The sequence below is a fragment of the Octopus bimaculoides genome, chromosome 4, assembly GCF_046866305.1.
Source record: "Octopus bimaculoides isolate indiv1 chromosome 4, ASM4686630v1, whole genome shotgun sequence".
Classification (NCBI taxonomy): Eukaryota; Metazoa; Mollusca; class Cephalopoda; order Octopoda; family Octopodidae; genus Octopus; species Octopus bimaculoides.
Window position 1 is genome coordinate 58,730,849 of NC_142931.1, and position 18,069 is coordinate 58,748,917.

The 18,069-nt window shown below is 32.3% G+C and overlaps 1 protein-coding gene across 1 annotated transcript in view; it reads left to right on the top strand.

Moving 5' to 3' along the window:
- Positions 1 to 18,069, top strand: part of LOC106877350 (nipped-B-like protein) — a 195,910-nt gene that overhangs the window by 131,675 nt on the left and 46,166 nt on the right. Inside the window, exons 12-18 of the mRNA XM_089350068.1 lie at positions 4,557 to 4,607; positions 9,446 to 9,601; positions 10,616 to 10,722; positions 13,262 to 13,348; positions 15,423 to 15,654; positions 16,484 to 16,638; positions 17,174 to 17,254. Coding sequence (XP_089206194.1) covers positions 4,557 to 4,607; positions 9,446 to 9,601; positions 10,616 to 10,722; positions 13,262 to 13,348; positions 15,423 to 15,654; positions 16,484 to 16,638; positions 17,174 to 17,254 — 869 coding nt within the window. The remainder of the gene's footprint in view (positions 1 to 4,556; positions 4,608 to 9,445; positions 9,602 to 10,615; positions 10,723 to 13,261; positions 13,349 to 15,422; positions 15,655 to 16,483; positions 16,639 to 17,173; positions 17,255 to 18,069) is intronic.

Below are 18,069 nucleotides of genomic sequence, written 5' to 3' on the forward strand. Positions count from 1 at the left end.
GATATATATATATACATACATATGTATATTTTGATTTTTAAGTAATTTTGAAATATACTCTCACAATATATTTTTCAATTTATAAATAGCTTAGTCTTTTAATTTTAACTATTATTTTTAAGCAATCTTCATACTCAGATTTTTAGTGTGCCACAATGAAGATAAATCCAAACTATTTACCTTATTTTAAACACTTCTTGTCCACAAGCAGGTGATAGGCAAAATGCCTGTTAATAATCTACTACTATTAAATGCAAAAGATTGACTGGAATAGCACTAGACTAAATGACTTGCAGTATTTAATTTAATTCCTCTATAATTCAAATCCTATTTCATCCAAACTCCACAGGCATTCACCTTGCATTTCACCCCTTGGTAGTGAGTAAGATAAGTGGAAAATAATAATAAATAAATAAATTAATAAATTAATAAAAAATGAAAAACTCCCACCATTTGAGGAATTGTATAATATAGAATTGTATATAGAAGGAGTAAATTAAAACTATTCTGTATGAAAATAATTAAAGGATTATTGTTGATTGTGTGTGTGCACATGCACATACTTACTTAAGCAAAGAAAAGCCATGCCAAGCTGGAACATATGAGCAAGATGTGGTCTAACTTGTCTAAGAAGGCAGAAACTGCAAATAAAAACTGATTTAATCAAGGACAACTTGTCCAATATGCCACCATGGAAAGTGAACATAAAAGTGATGACGATGTACATATGTATCTATCTATATCTGTGTGTATAATGCGTATGTGTGTAGCCTTGATTGGGTTAGATCAGGAGAAGGAAACTTTAATATAAAACCTCCATTTGGTGTTTCCAGTAGTCATTGTGATCTTTTCTTGACACAAGATCATGCATGATAACTGATACTTATAGAATGGTATTTGTGTTGTGCAAACATCTAATACTATAATCTTTATAGTGTACATGCACTTTGTAACACTGCTGTACATTATGCTGCCTTATAACTAGTATGATTTAACATTGCAGCACATTATAAGACTAAAAAACATTGTTATCTATGTTGGGTTTTGACAATAATCCTGCTAGATGATGCATTATACTGCTCTTGTTGCTGTAGAGTTTAACTGATTTAAGATTAATCGCTGCCATTGCAGAGACAGGATTATCAAGGGAAAGGGATGTAGCTATTGCTTTTGAGTTAGTAAGCCTGTAGATGAAAACTGAGAGGACAGTATTGGCTTTGTAATCAGGAAGAATCTAACTGTTAGGTGAAATATGTGGGTAGCTGTTATTAAACTCTGCTTACCATTATATTGTGTCATGGAATATTCTTTTCTGTTTATACACCACCTCTTCATTCAACAGAAGAATTTTTATCTCTTTTCTATGAGAGTTTCAGAAATAACATTTTTCTAATTGAACTGGTAACAAAATCATTCTATTTGGAGATTTTAATGCCAAAGTAGATTATGATTGCAATGTGTGGTCTTGCATGGGACACTATGTTGTATATGAAAAAAACACTAGAGATCTTTGCCAGTTGCAGCTATTTTCTCAGCTTTTTTTTTTCTTAAATTCTTGAATTTAAAATAACCTCAAAATAATGCATATTAAATAAAACGATCAGTAGATAAGCAGCTAATGGTAATTGGGAGAATAGACCTGATAAAATTTAGAACAAATTTGGGTGAATGATTTTTTTAGGGTTTTTGACTCCATCTTGTATACTTGGTTAAAAACTATTAAGTATAGATTATGTTAAACCTAAGTATCACACCATCTTTCTTTTAAAAACTTTGTCATCATCATATGTTTTTCCATGCTGGCATCAAAATTTCGACTCTAAAAATGATTTGTTTTTTTTTATATCTTGTTTAGATAAAATTGAGGTATGGAGTATTTAGGCTAATATATATTTGTGAGCATTTAACTTATAATTAACATAACATTTTATTGATTTTGAATCTATTGTATTAAATAAAACTACTAAAACAGAAAAACTACAGGTATTTTATTAATATTTCTCTTTTCGTAATTAATCAGATAAAACTGATGTAGTAGTTCCTTACATATTCCTCAGTAAAAACAGGCATGCTGGATGGAAGAAGATCATAAATCCAAATGATGTAACAGAAATAATTATAGTTATTTTAACGAAAATTGGGAGTAAAATTCAAGTTTTATAAAGTTTTATTTCATATATCACTGGAATGTTGACTTCTTTTTTTTTTAAAGTTTAAACATTGTAATCTAGCCATATATTTCTAACTCTGCAAGTGGCTTACTTTTGAGTTTGAGCTGTTTTAGATGAACACATTTCTTTACATTACCTTAAATTCAGTTTACTAAAAACATTAGCAAATCAAGTAGTCTTAAGAAATAGTACTTTTTATTTTTATTTTGGTAATATGAATATAAATCCATTTTACATTGGACATTTAATTTTAAAAATTGATATTGTAAGATAAAAAAATTAGGGTTAGGAGGAATTGGTTTTCCTTTTCATCTTAGATTTTAAAATATATAATTTTAATACATTTTGAGTAAATTGAGTAGATTTTAAGATATACAATTTTAATACCTTTTGAGTAAATTTAGATGTTATAGTTAAAATGTAAAATGGTATTTATATTTGCTCCAGTAGAATACTGTTAAGAATGTACAATGAAATGAAGTTAAGAAATTATTTATAAAATGATATTATCAGTATAAAATTACTTTCGTTCATATAGTGATCTATTTCTCACTAAGATTTATTAGATTTTCTCTAACTACAGTTCTAGCTCGTAGAAAGAACATTAAAAATAATTCAACTTTACAATGAAAGTAAACAAACAAAGTTTGTTCTTTTTTAGAAGCGCTAAGATGTATTGTAAGATACAGAAATAAATTTATTTCTCAAACGCGTGATAATGCTATAAATAGCATGATCAGGATAATTTATCCATATAATGCAGAAAAATACATTGCCGGCCAGCCATGAGACTTGAACTCACATCTCTGTGATTACATGTCAAGTGTTTTACCATTAAACCAAACTGCCCAGCAACGAATTCTTCTGCAATTTTAGAACTTATAAATTTAGCTTCATAAGATGCTAATGTTAAATTCAACTTTATAAACAGTACAACTGTTACTCCTTAAATATTTTTTTAGTGCTCCCCCCATTTATTAATGTACTAATATTTTTTATGATAGTTCTTTATTATTGATAACATTTAATCTTATGTATTTCTCATTTTTATTACTTTTACTCTAGTTTTCTTTTCAATAATATTTTTCTGGTCATTCCTCAGTATCTCAAGTTAGTTAGATTTTTATCCAAGCTATAACCATTCCATTTTGTGGTTTATTTTTATTGTTTAATATGGATATTTATTTACTTAGCACATAAGGCTACAAGAAAACATATCAATGGCGTTTAATTTTTAAGAAAAAAGAAACAATATATATATATGTGTATATATATATATATATATATATATATATATATAGATGCACACACATACCGCACACACACACACACACACACATACACACACACACACACACACACACACACGCACAGAGAGGATTTTGTTATTTGAATTGTTATTATTTTCAATGTTAGTGTGAAATTCTAATTGCTATTTCCGTGGTTCCTCATTTTCATAGTCAGTGATATCCCGTTTCTCTTAAATGGGATTTCTTACAGCTATTTGGTATTATTTTATTGTAAACTGATAAGTAAAATTGGCTTGGAACAATTCTGTAAGGTATTTAAACTGATTTTGATTTTTATATTTTTCAAAACCTATTCCATTGAGCATATATTTGTGAATTAAGTATCAAAACTTCTTTCTTTTGAAATATTTCCACTTTAATGGAATCTAGTTAATTGTCTACATCTAGAATGTCTGCTGAATAAATGGTTGCTTTATATGTTGTAAATGTGTCAGCTTACCTTGTAAAGTTTTGCTGTTTCCTATCCACTGCCATCTATTATTTTGAAGAATGATCTATCTGATCATATGCAGTTAAGAAAAACAATTTAAATGAAAAAAAAAAGTACTTTTATAAAAGCCATGAATTTTATTGGACTGACTTTGGTGGAATGAAACTAGACTGCTAATATAAGGCTGTCTGGCTAGACCCATCAAGGGGACAAATCTATGTTTATATGTATATATTTGTTGACTTTTTTATATTGTTAAATTGTGAATAATTGTCAATGGTAAATATAACTGGAAAATTGAAATGGTTTGTAAATACTTAAAAAAAATAATCTTAAATTGATCTCTATATTTGTGTTTTTACAAATGAAAACGTATAACTATTACAAAAATAATGGCTTTCTGTTTAAAACTAACAATGCAATGTAAAGACATTTTACATAGAATTTTCCTGTTTTACATGTGTATTTCATAATATTTGATAATACTTACACTATAATCTATGAATTCACAGTCTTCAGTGTTCTTTAAATCAAGAATGGAAAAAATATATGTAATTCTGGTCTTCTGAATCCTTGTTTCACTTTTTATGGATCTTTAAATGTTTCGAATATTTGGTTTTATGTTATTATACTCTTGTAATTCAGGCTGTAAAAGAAGTTATTCTGCTGACAGCGATGACAATGATGATCTGTATTGTAAGTATTTAATTATTCTTTAGTTGTTTATCAGTATTTCCTAAAGTGTGATGCTGCTGTTAATATGCCAGATTTTATATGGAGTATATTTTGTACTGATGGGAATTTCTCTAACCTACACTATGTTTGCCCTAAGTTCTGATTACCTCTCCCTTGATATTTTATGTATTTTTTCTATACCCTAGGACCTTTTTACTATCAACTGACAATATTTGATCCTATTCAGCTGAGAGAGTCTTCATTTCTTAACTCTCCATGTACAACATCTTCCACTTATAAATTAGACTCCCCATGCCAAACATGCTTTGTTTCCATGAATAGCAAATATAAAAATGTCCTCTAATGAGGACATGATAATCTAGTCTCTTTCAACTATAAAAAGACATGATTGTTACTCATATCAAGGAAACAACCTTGTATTCTACTCTGTTTTAGTTATGGAGAATATGAACATATGATTAAAACTTTCAAAGTTACATAAAAAATCACACTTTTAAACAGTATTTTCTGATAATCCAACTTACATAAAAACTAGCTTAAATTGAATTCTGAAGAATGGGCTTCCTCTTTGGAGTTAGAATATAGTTTAGCTGTGATCAGTTGCTGATTTCATACTAACTCTAGTAAGTTTCACAGAATACTACTCACATATCTGAGATAGTACTGCTGCCACCTATTACAAATGCATCCTAAACTGCTTCCAAAAGAGTTAATTTGTCTGATTGGAAAAATATTCACTGATGTATTACTACCTTTTGCTAAAAAATGGCATTACACTCCCTCCTATGTATATGCTCTGTGAGTGAATTTGGAAGGTAAAAACTTTTGTGTGTATGTATGTGTGTGCATGCATGCATTCATTCTCCTTTCTAACATACACTCACAAATGATGGACTTCCATACAGTTACAGTTAAAATAATGCTCTGATATATATACGAGTAAAAAATAATAAGTGCATTACCACGATGGTAACACTGTGGGTGAACACACATACACAGAGGAATACATGAACTATCTTTCTTTTTTTTCTTCTTGGGTCTTAGGACAACAGCAGCACAATGGGGTGAGAGGTTGGGGCAGAGGGGAAGGCCACACTGCTGCTAAAAACTATGACACACACACAAGCATAGACACACACAAGAACACAAACACATGTGCACATCAGGATACACATCTTAGAAGAACAGAATGGAGTAATAAACAAGTGAAGATAAAAAAATAACAAGTAAAATGACCATCCTGAAATACAACAATAGGTACAAAAATTTCATTGATAATGTTCACTTTTGGTGACACCAGCAGCGTGAAATTGTAAGGATCTTTTGGACATTGAGTAATGAAGAATTAGCTACGAATTTTCTGTTTGTTGTGTTTTTGTCAAATTTTCCTTTTGTTATGTTTCTGTCAAATTTTTGAACTATATATATATATATATATATATATATATACTCACATTATTTACATTATTTACATTTGACGGATATTTGTCCTCATTTTGTTTGTTGTTAACACAGCGTTTCGGCTGACGTACCCTCCAGCCTTCATCAGGTGTCTTGGGGAAATTTTTGAACCTGAAGGTCACTGCCTGGAATTGAACTCGGAATCTTGAGGTTCGTATTCTGCACCCTTAACCACTATGACATATGCTCATGGGCCACGGGCATATGGCGTAGTGGTTAAGAGCGCGACCTACTAACCCCAAGATTCCGAGCTCAATTCCAGGCAGTGACCTCGATAATGATAATAATAATGATAATAATAATAATAATAATAATAATAATGATAATAATAATAATAATGTTGTGCGGGTGGCACATAAAATACACCATTTTGAGTGTGGCCGTTGCCAGTACCGCCTGACTGGCTTTCGTGCGGGTGACACGTAAAAGCACCCACTACACTCTCTGAGTGGTTGGCGTTAGGAAGGGCATCCAGCTATAGAAACTCTGCCAAATCAGATTGGAGCCTGGTGTTGCCATCCGGTTTCACCAGTCCTCAGTCAAATCGTCCAACCCATGCTAGCATGGAAAGCGGACATTAAACGATGATGATGATGATGATGATGATGATAACAACATAAAAAAAAAACCTTAGGAATGAGAACCCAGGTTCAAAAATTTCCCCAAGACACCTGATGAAGGCTGGAGCCAAAACATGCTAACAACAAACAAGATGAGGACAAATATCCATCAAATGTAAATAATGTACATAATTCCTCATATATATATATATATATATATATATATATATATATATATATATATATATATATATATATATATATATATATATATATATATATATTTAACAGTTAGTGCTAGAATGCCTTTCATTGTTTAATTATTGCAAACTTCTATGTTCAGGGCAAGTTAGCAGAACAATTAGAGTGTTAGAAGAAATATGTTGCTTTTCCAGCTCTTTACTTTTTGGATTCAACTCCCACTGAAGTTAACTTTGCCTTTCAATCCTCCAGGGTCAATAAATTACCATACCAGTAGTATGCTGGTACTGTACTTTCATTTATTTAATATTATAATTGGTTTTGCTGTTTGTCTTTATTTACATTCATTTCTTCATTGATTTCAAGTTATGTCAATTCAGTACTCTTTTTGGGAGATGGAAACTGAAAGAAGCCTGTCGTATATGTATATATATATATATATATATATATATATATATATATATATATATATATATATGTGTGTGTGTATATGTTTGTGTACTGTGTTTATCCCCCTCTACCATCACTTGACAACTGATGCTGGTGTGTTTATGTCTATGTAACTTAACGGTTTGGCAAAAGATACCAATAGAATAAGTACTAGGTTTACAAAGAATACGTCCTGGGGGCGATTTCTTCGACTAAAGGCGATGCTCCAGCATGGCCACAGTCTAAATGACTGAAACAAATAAAAGAATACAAACAATATTGTGTGTGTGTGTGTGTGTGTGTGTGTGTGTGTGTGTGTGTGTGTGTGTGTGCAGTTTGCACTTTTATAATATAGTTTATATGTTTAAATACTTAGATAGAGCTAGTAACCCAAGATAAACTGGTCAAAATTTGATTTGTATTAAACACAGATATTAATTGTTACATAGGTCATAAAGAAGTAAAAACCATTTTTATTTATTTTAACAATCATTGATCACTTAACTGAACTCATTGTACATTGAATAACTATTGAAGCAGTCATTTGTATGTCATTTAACAATGAGTATCCATTTTCTTTACTTAATAGATATTCTTTTCTGAATAGCTGAAACAAAAGCATAATAGCTTTATTTTTAGTTAGCAATATAGTATTTTTGTTAGAAAAAAAGTACCCCTCACCAATTCTGTTTCATCTGATGATTGTTGTTATTTAATGGGAGAAATCTTAACATAGGTGCAGGCATGGCTGCAGTCACACTGCATGGCGCCTTGGGCAAGTGTCTTCTACTGTAGCCTTGGGCCGACCAAAGCCTTGTGAGTAGATTTGGTAGATGGAAACTGAAAGAAGCCTGTTGTATATGTATATGTTTGTGTGTCTGTGTTTGTCCCCCCACCATAGCTTGACAACTGATGTTGGTGTGTTTACATCCCTGTAACTTAGCGGTTCGGCAAAAGTGACCGACAAAATAAGTACTAGGCTTACAAAGAATAAGTCTTGGGGTCGATTTATTTGACAAAAGGCAGTGCTCCAGCATGGCTGCAATCAAATGACTGAAACAAGTAAAAGAATATTGTGTGATTGAGGAATACACTGGCTAAATATGTATCTATATGCCCTTCAGATGCAAGGAAGTGTTAAAATCCCTACTTAGTACCTATCCTTTTGGGATTTTAGATTTTGGATATGAAATTATCAATTTTAAAGTATTTATATTTAAATATAAACATTCCCTTAACGTTTTACCTCTTTTATTCTTTTACTCTTTTACTTGTTTCAGTCATTTGGCTAACATTTAATTAACTTTTAAAATACCAGATTAATAATGGATTAATTAACCATTTAAAAAAAATTCCTTGAAATTCTTTATTATTGAAATATATGAGCAGTATTTTTAATTAGAAGAGGGAAAAGAATAAACTAGCATTCATTATTTTGTAATAGAATTCCTAAAGTTTAAAAGATTAGACAAAAATTCTCAAAAGAAATAAAACTACTCTAATCCTGTGTGTGTATAAATGTTCTTGTTTTTAAACAGCTAAAAATTAGTGGCAAGAAATAGTCAGAAATAGGCAAGAAATAGTCTATTAAGAAGTTTTAAAAGAGTAAAAGATTTCTAATAGAATCTTTTTCCTGATGATGAAAGGCTATTTTCTTTTTCTAGAATAAATAATTTAACAAATTATTTATTGGCAAATTAGCAGAGATGTTCGAGAATCTAATGGAATAACTCTTGTACCAACTATCTGTACTCTGTTGCCAAGGTCAACTTTGCCTTTCGTCCTTTCATGGTTGATGAAAATGTACGAAGCCAGTGTAGTGGATTAGTAGAGGCATAAGAATGTTTAACCAGATGCCATGCAATAATTGTTCTGGCTGTTTGCATTCTGAATTCTAACCTTACTTGGATGGCAGACTCAATCTCTCACCCAGTTTAACATCATCATCTGGCACCTTTATAGGAGTCAAAACTGAACTGATGTCTAGTTTGAAGATATCTCCATCCCTCCCACCAGTGTTGGAGGACCACCTGTCTGTAAGCAAGAAGAAAAATAGATTATTCCAATAGTTTGTTAGAGCAGTCATTAGAGTCAACTTTTCAGACATAAATTGAAATTTATAGTTGTGAATTCACTGGTTATTATATATAGTTAACAAATTATTTATTTTGTAATCTTTCATTTCAGCTCAAAAGAAGAGAAGAAAGAGAAATAAAAGGCTTCATCAAAGAGCTCTGTCAATAGATGAACTTCTTGAAAGTCCAACTTTTAAAAAATTTGTAACATCAATTGAATATGTGTTTGATTCTGCTGAAGATATAGATTTTGGATCTTTGGATCCAGGTAAGTAATTTTACTGGCATTCCCACTACTATTGGTGTAATATACTCTTCTTTATCTTTTATATACTAGTGATCCCTTGCAGTATGAGTTTATTTCATTCCATGACCGAGTTTGTTTTATGATTTACTCATTTTACAAACCAGTTTTCCCCATTGAAATTAATTCAAATGTAATTAATCCGTTCCAGCACCCCTAAACCACCCTAAAATCATTTTTCATGAGTTTTAAAACAGAAAAGGTGCAGTTACAAGGAAAATGACCATTATAAAAACAATAAAAAAGAATGCAAAAGAAATATATAAACTGGTTTTATTAATTTAGTTACCTTAAAGATGGGGCAATTTGTGCACAAGGAAGACAATGGAGCAAGGAGGAGGAGGATTATTGTTTGGAAGGAGAATCTCCTTCCATTAAGACTTGAGAGGAAGAACAATTTCTGGCGTTTTTTTCTCTCTCTCATTTTGCTTAATTTAGGCTTTTTCTTCACTTTCTTCACTTTTCACACTTACAAGTTGTTTCATTAGAAACATATCAAGAGAAGTCTGCTTTTTTCTGCCTTTCAAGATGTTATGAAAATGCACCAGAGCAGTGTCATTAAATAAAGCAGCTGCACGACCTGCAGATACTTTTTCAGGATGATTTTTTTCTACAAATTCAGAAACATACTGCCACTTTGCCAACACTGCCTTTATGTCACTTGTAGAGATAGCCTTCACTGCTACAATGTCCTCCTCCAGAGAACCAATCTCTTCCACCACATCTGAAAGCTACTGCAGTTCATCTGTTAGCATTTATGTAAATGATATATAATATGACCTAAGCTTAAAATGTAATAATTGATCTAAGTTCAGTGAAAAAATATTTTTGTTTCGTAATACCTTGAAATAAGTATGTAACTTTTTATTTCATTTAAAAGTTAATCTAGCAAAGCTATATCTAAAAATGTAATCCTTCTATTACTATTAAGTTAGGCAGCATCTTCTATTTTATAAATTTCTTCATTTCTTTTATTAGATGACGATGACGTTGAATGTCCACCGGAGTCATTAATTTCTAGGCAAGTTATGTCTGAGATTTGTAGTGAAGCAGCAAAGTTGAAGTCTATGGGTGTATTCAATCAGGTAATTATGAGCATACAAGGCTATTTTTATTTTACAGCATCCATTTATAGGTTTATTCCTGATTTCTAAAGCCTGTTAGTATGCCTACCTCATCACCATCACCAAAACCATCACTATATCTTCCATTTCCCCAGCTGATATGAGTTAGACAAGCTGTCATGTTCCATGTCAGTTCTTATTCAGAGTTACTGCCCTTCTAGATAGATCTAGAGTCATGTTTTGCTTGTATGTTCTATTTTTGGTATAGCTTCTATGATGGGATGTCTTCCTATTTATTACTAACCACTTTATTGAGTGTAATAAGTGCATTTTATGGCACTGTCATTTGAGTGGATGCCTTGTCCCCAGTAAGACCAAAGAGTTTCTTTATTCTATGTTGTCTTTGTTCAACGATTGCTTAAACATTTCTATCAATAGATAGAAAATGTCTCTTTAACAAAAGTACATTAGATCATGATGTAGGAATGTTAGACAACATCCAGCTGGACAAAGTGTAATAAAAGAATTAATGCTTCAAAAGTGAATGTTTTGATTTGATTTGAATCTTTTGGTAACCTTCCATTCAGCTGGAAAATAGGAATTCTTCCCTTAGTCAGATAAAATAAAAACTAGACTAAATCATGATGGTTCTGTAAATAGTACATTTACAGAAAGAAGCCTCTCTATCTGTTCCTTGCTCTGTGCACTCTAAATAACTCTTGTCCAAAATTATCCTATGTTACTCTACAAGGCTCCCCACCATATACCATACATACCAAGTACCAAGACACCTTGGGTCATTTCATACCAAAGCCACTGACCCTGACAATGTCCCTCCTGTTGCTCTTAAAAATGCACCCTAGAGTTCTTATTCTTGTCAAACTCTTCAGTCTTCTATAGGGATATATCCTGATTTTTGGAAACTCACTACAGTTTGTTCCATTCCCAAGAAGGGTAACACTTCCTACCCATTTATCATCTTGTTGGTCTTCAACATTTCAAAAGTGACAGAGACAACCAGTAACAGCAACCTTCTTCAATACCTGGAATCCGGCTTGCTCCTTAATGGCCATCAGTACAGCTTTTGTAAAACCAGATCTATTGGATACTTATTCCTTGATGTCATTTACCAGTAGGCCTCTATTCTTGAGAAACTTAGTGAAGAAAGGGATGTTGAACTTAACGTCTGCAAATTATTTAACTGGCACATGAATCTCCAATCAAAACTTTTTGTGTAAGAGTTCCATCTATCTCTCATCTATTGTATCTGTAGCTTCCTGTCAGGTTGCACAGATATGGCATGTACAAATAGAGCTCTCTCTGACCACATTGAATTAGCTCTGATGTGCCCGAGACTTGGTTTTTGTCCCTCTCACTATCCCTTTTTATACATCAACAACCTACTTGTAACCTCCAACAACACCCACTCCTATGCAGATGATATCAAACTTTATTCCTTCCTAAACTTCCACACTCGTGCATCATCCATGTGCAACCGAATGTCGATTCAATGTAGTTATGGCAGTCTTCCTTCAATAGCACAAAGGTAATTACTACACACACATAGCAAAAAAACAATGTTATAACCCTCCTCCTCCAAAATATAAAAAAAAGCCCCCAAAAAACTGACATTAAACAGCTAGAACCTTGAAAGTCACTACCATCACCTGGAGAATGCACACCCTCAACATAAGAAAGATTGTTTCACGACTCATTTTCTTCAGATGAAGAAAATAGCACCTACTACTCAGCTACTATAAAGTTTCTCACCAACACATTCCATCTTGTGGTTCACAGATAGACCGCTTTATCACTACTATAGCATTCTCTGCTCCATTTGGTTAGTTTGTCACATACCACCTTCATTTAGCTTGACTCACTTATGTCTTTCCTTTTTCATCCTCCATATTGTATCAACCCCCACTGGACTTTTACACTAACTACTGTGCCATACAGTACAAAATATTAAGTTTTGTACTGTACGGCATAGTTGTTAGTTAATTAAGGAAGCAAGCTGGCAGAAATGTTAGCACAGCAGGTGAAATGCTTAGTGGTATTTCATCTGTCTTTATGTTCTGAATTCGAATTCCGCCGAGGTCAACTTTGCCTTTCATCCTTTTGAGGTTGATAAATTAAGTACCAGTTGCACTCCCCCCCCCCCCCCCCCCCAATTTCAGGCCTTGTGCCTAGAGTAGAAAAGAGTACAAAATATTAATTCTCTAGAAATCCCTCTCTGACTATATTTTCCTGCACCAATTCAAGAGGAACTCTCTTATTTCTGACCAAACCACAAACGAAAAAAATAGATGAACTTTTGCATATCTCAGACTACCTACTTTTTATTGACATATTTAGGCAGAATACAAATAAATATTTCTTTTCATGACTTTCAAAATCACTTCTTATATTAGAGCAATATATCAATAGCTTTGGCTTGATTGATACTGGTTTCCTGTAAAAAAAATTGTCTACTTTGCTTTTTAATTAAAAAATTATTGAAATTAAAATAATAGAGTAAAAATGTGTTAACTTATATTTTTTCTTTTCCTTTTTCTTGTAGATCCCTGATGATAAACTTGTGAGATTATTGGCTATTTTACAATGGAATGTTCGAGATGGCATCAAATTAACTCCAAATATAAACCAGGTATAGTTTTCAAAGATGCATTGATTCTGATAGTTATGTAAATTTTCTGCTTGCCTCACCTTTGGTACTGTACCATCACCTATTCTTTTCTCTTGAATTATTTAATATTTATCAGTATAAAAGTTCATTTATTTAAAGTGATGCATTTGATATTACATGACCTTCAATTATTTTTTTTACTATTGCCCAGTCATTTATTCCTATATGTGTAGCACATCTAAACTGCTTGATCAGTTACCTTGAAATTAATTTGTCTTTAGAATGTCATGTGTGATGGTAGAATCTTTTATGAAGATATTTGTTAAGCTGTTGATGTTGTAATATAACGTTTAAAAACGTTTTGTCAGGTTTACAAAGTTTACTTTAGTGTATGAAATGGGTTTTTTTAATGTATTTTGTGCAGATGTGATGATGGAAAGGGAGATAATATTGGTACTTCCTGATTTTATTTTTGTTGTCATTATTGTATCTGTATTTAAGGTGGCAAGCTGGCAGAATTGTTAGCACACTGGACGAAAAGCTTAGTGGCATTTCGTCTGTCTTTACATTCTGAGTTCAAATTCCGCTGATGTTGACTTTGCCTTTCATCCTTTCGGGGTCAATAGAATAAGTACCAGTGGAACACTGAGGTTGATTTGATTGACTTAGCCCCTCCCCCAAACCTGCTGGCCTTGTGCCAAAATTTGAAGCCATTATTATGTCTGTATTTAAGGTGGAGAAATGGCAGAATTGCTACTGCACTGGACGAAATGCTTAGCAGCATTTTTTCTGGCTTCACATTCTGAGTTTATATACTGCTGAGATCAACTTTGCCTTTGAACCTCTCAGTTGAGTCCTGTGGTTGATGTAATTGACTAGGCTTCGAACAAAAGTTCAGGCCTTGTACCTATAAGTAGAGAGTTTATATCTGTGTTGTATTTCTATGGAGTATTTCTAAATGATGTGTTTTGATTTTATTTTTGATTTATGTTTTTAGAAAATAACTTTTTAGAGATTTTCGAGTTTGTTTCATGCTGAGCCATTGCTTCTATTGCTTTTTGATATCATTTATGCATCTTGAGGCAAAATAATTGTGTGTGACAAATTTGCATCATTTGACTGGTATTCAATCTCTGAATACTCTCACCTTCTCCATTTTTTGCCTCCTTGGCATACTCAAGATTACTTTACACCATTTTGAGCATGGCTGTTGCCAGTACCGCCTGACTGGCCTTCGTGCCGGTGGCACGTAAAAGCATCCACTACACTCTCGGAGTGGTTGGCGTTAGGAAGGGCATCCAGCTGTAGAAACTCTGCCAAATCAGATTGGAGCCTGGTGTAGCCATCTGGTTTCACCAGTCCTCAGTCAAATCGTCCAACCCATGCTAGCATGGAAAGCGGATGTTAAACGATGATGATGAGTATATTTATTGATCTTTAAGAAAGTAGGGAATTATTTGAGAAATAGTTGGCTGTTAATTAAAACCAGTTGAGTGATTTTGTAGAGGCTTCTTTGCTGCTTGACTCTTCATTAAACTTGATGCGTAATTTTCTTCACCTGCATTCATAGACTTTCTTACTTTTTGATTTTTTCTTTTTCTTTTTAACGTGTTTCAGTCATTAGACCATGGCCATGCTGGGGCACCATCTTTGAAGAATTCTTAGTAGAATGTATCAACCCCAGTACTTATTTTTTAAAATCCTGGTACTTATTCTATCACTGGCTCTTTTACTGAACCACTATGTTACAAGTACATAAACACACCAACACTGGTTGTCCAACAGTGGTGGGGTATAAACATAGACACACAGGCACACACACACATGATGGGCTCCTTTCAGTTTCCATCTTCCAAATCCACTCACAGGGCTTTGGTTGGCCCAAGGCTATAATAGAAGACACTTGCCCAAGGTGCTACATAGTGGGGTTGAACCGGAACCATGTTGTTGGGAAACAAGCTTCTTACCACACCTCTTTTTATATAGAAACAATTTAAAAAATTCCTATAATCTTTCAGTAATATGTATTCTTGTATAATATAATATATAAAGTATATGTAAGTGTTTTAAAATGCATACTTTATTATATTTAAAGGAAGAAGAAGATGAAGAACAAATTCTGTGGAGAGAAATTACAATGGAGAGAATAATGCGAAGTATGGATGCTTCTTTAGCAGCTCTGTATATTATTACTGCCCCAGATATGCCAAAACAAGTGTATTTGGAAGATGTGATAGAAAGGATAATCTTGTTTGCGAAATGGCAGCTGCAGAATACAGTCTATCCAGAGTTTGATCATGTTTATAAGATAGATCCTCATGCTAAAGGTAAGGACACTTTGTTTTGTGTCAAGAATTTTATGTGAAAGTTTTTTCTTTTATTTGTTTCAGCTTTGCAGTTGCAGTCATGCTGGAGCACCATTGTATCTTTCTGAAACCCTTGTTATAAAATTGCTTAAATAATAGTATCTTGATTTCTAAAATCAACTTTGTGCTTCATAAATAGAAGTTGTAGCATAATTTCAGCTTTTGATGACATGATTATCATTGTTTTAATATCCATTTTCCATGCTTGCATGGGTGGGATGGAATTTGCTGAGGCAGTTTTTCTGTTGCCAGATACTCTTCCTTTCACCAGGAAGTTGACCATGGTTAAATTAAACAGTTTGGTATTCTAAATTCGTATTAAGGTTATACAATGTATGTAATGAAAGTAGCAAAACTAAACTGTTCATTTATGAACCAAGTTAGTATTGAAAGTTTGGTTGGAATTATTATTATATAATCTAATACACTTTTGTTTAATCCTTTAGCATTCAAATTACTCCATCAATTGTAATACTTGTTTATCCACATGGCTTTGAATTAATCATGCAACACCTCATGGCTTTGAGATTTTGCTGATGTGATTGTTTTATCTTTAAAACATCATTTTAGAGTAGGTGTGAGAAGCCAGATTGAGTCGGTTTGAACATAAAGCAGGCTGAATGTTTGAGATGGATATGGCCAGTTTAAATGTTAAAGGATTAAGCCAACTTTTATTCTACTAATAAAATTTTTTTCTTGGTTTTTCTCTCATTGTATTTATCTGAATATTAAAAAAAAAAAAAAAAGAAAAACGTCAGTGTTATATTTGATTTTTTATGGTTTAATTTAGATGGTTATCATGGCAGTGTGAAAGCCAAGAGATCCCGGTCACATATAGTTAAAAATAAATTAACTATCATGCTCTATAATAAACTGTGTGAGCTAGTTGAGGCCTTAGGTGTGTTATTAAGTATCCAAGAACTTACTGACACTGTTGTCCTACAGGTAAGTTAGAATCTGTAAAAAATTAAAGTTTATAAAATGAATAAATTTGATTATCCTATCTATAAGAATTGCATGAACTCTTTGGTATTTAAAGAAAACTATTAATATAAATGTCCTTTTGGACTATGTGATTATATATTTACTTTCTTTTCTCTTCATAAATTTATCAAATCTGAAATGAATTTCAGTAAATATTTAAAAAATTTCAAGTATGTTATTTTAGATGCGTAAAAAAAATTAATGAGGTTGTGGCTATCTTTATTCTGGAAGAAATTGTTTCCATTACATCTTATATTATCAATTTAAAGAAAACTGTAGTTTATCACCTTTTGAAATATAATCATCTGTTTTAAAAATTATATTAACTCACTTGTCTTGTATGTAACTATGAGAAATAAAGCCAGTATCTTTGAGTGGATATAATTTTATTTGAATTTATACATTCAGTTAACTAATGTCACAAATGTACTTCATCTTTTTTTGTTTTTTAATAATGTTTTGATTTTTGGTTATAATTCCATTTCATCTTTTTCAGGTTTCTACGTTAGGTGTGTCACCATTTTTTGTGGAAAATATAAGTGAAATGCAATTAAATGCCATGAAGTTAGTCACTATTGTAAGTAATACAATATGTTTCATTTGATTGCTGCTATTGCAGCCACCACTGCTGTCATCATTATCATTGATGCAGTGTGCTATATAGATTTATTGTACTTATCTAAATTCATTCAATAGTGGTATAATGGTTCTTTTTTCATATAACTAATTCTCATATCCTCTTTTTTTTTATTGTCTAACATATTACCATTATGCCACAAAGCAATGCACATCATTATTATCACAACAACTACTTTTCCATGTTTGTTTGGGTTGGACAGAGTTTATTGAAGCAGATTTTCTATAGCTAAACACCCTGTCACCAACTCTAATCTCAGTCCACACAAGTTAATAGTTCTCCATGGCTGGATGTGTTTCCATAGAATATTAGAAATGAATGACACTCATTTGCAACTATTGAGTGATGTTAAAACAAGGGGACACATCCTCACGCCCAGTTATTTCGGTTTCCATCTATCAGATCCACTTACAAAGTATTGGTCAACCCCGAGTATGGTAAAAGACATTTGCCTAAGGTGCCATGCTGTGGGACTGAACTCAAACCTGTGTGGTCAGGAAGTAAACTTCTTAACAGCAAGACCACAACTGTTTCTTACATAGATATGAAAGCCTAGAATGTTAATAGGAACAGATATAAATTGATTTGTTAAAAACTTACGGCCACAGTGTAGCATTAGGCACTTGGAAAGCAGATTGTTATATAATTCCAGGTCAGTTGCTGACCAAAGATATTTTTGACATGACAACTCTATCGTTTATTCAAACATAATGTAACTAGTATTAAATGATATAAGTGATTTTGTTTTTTTAAAA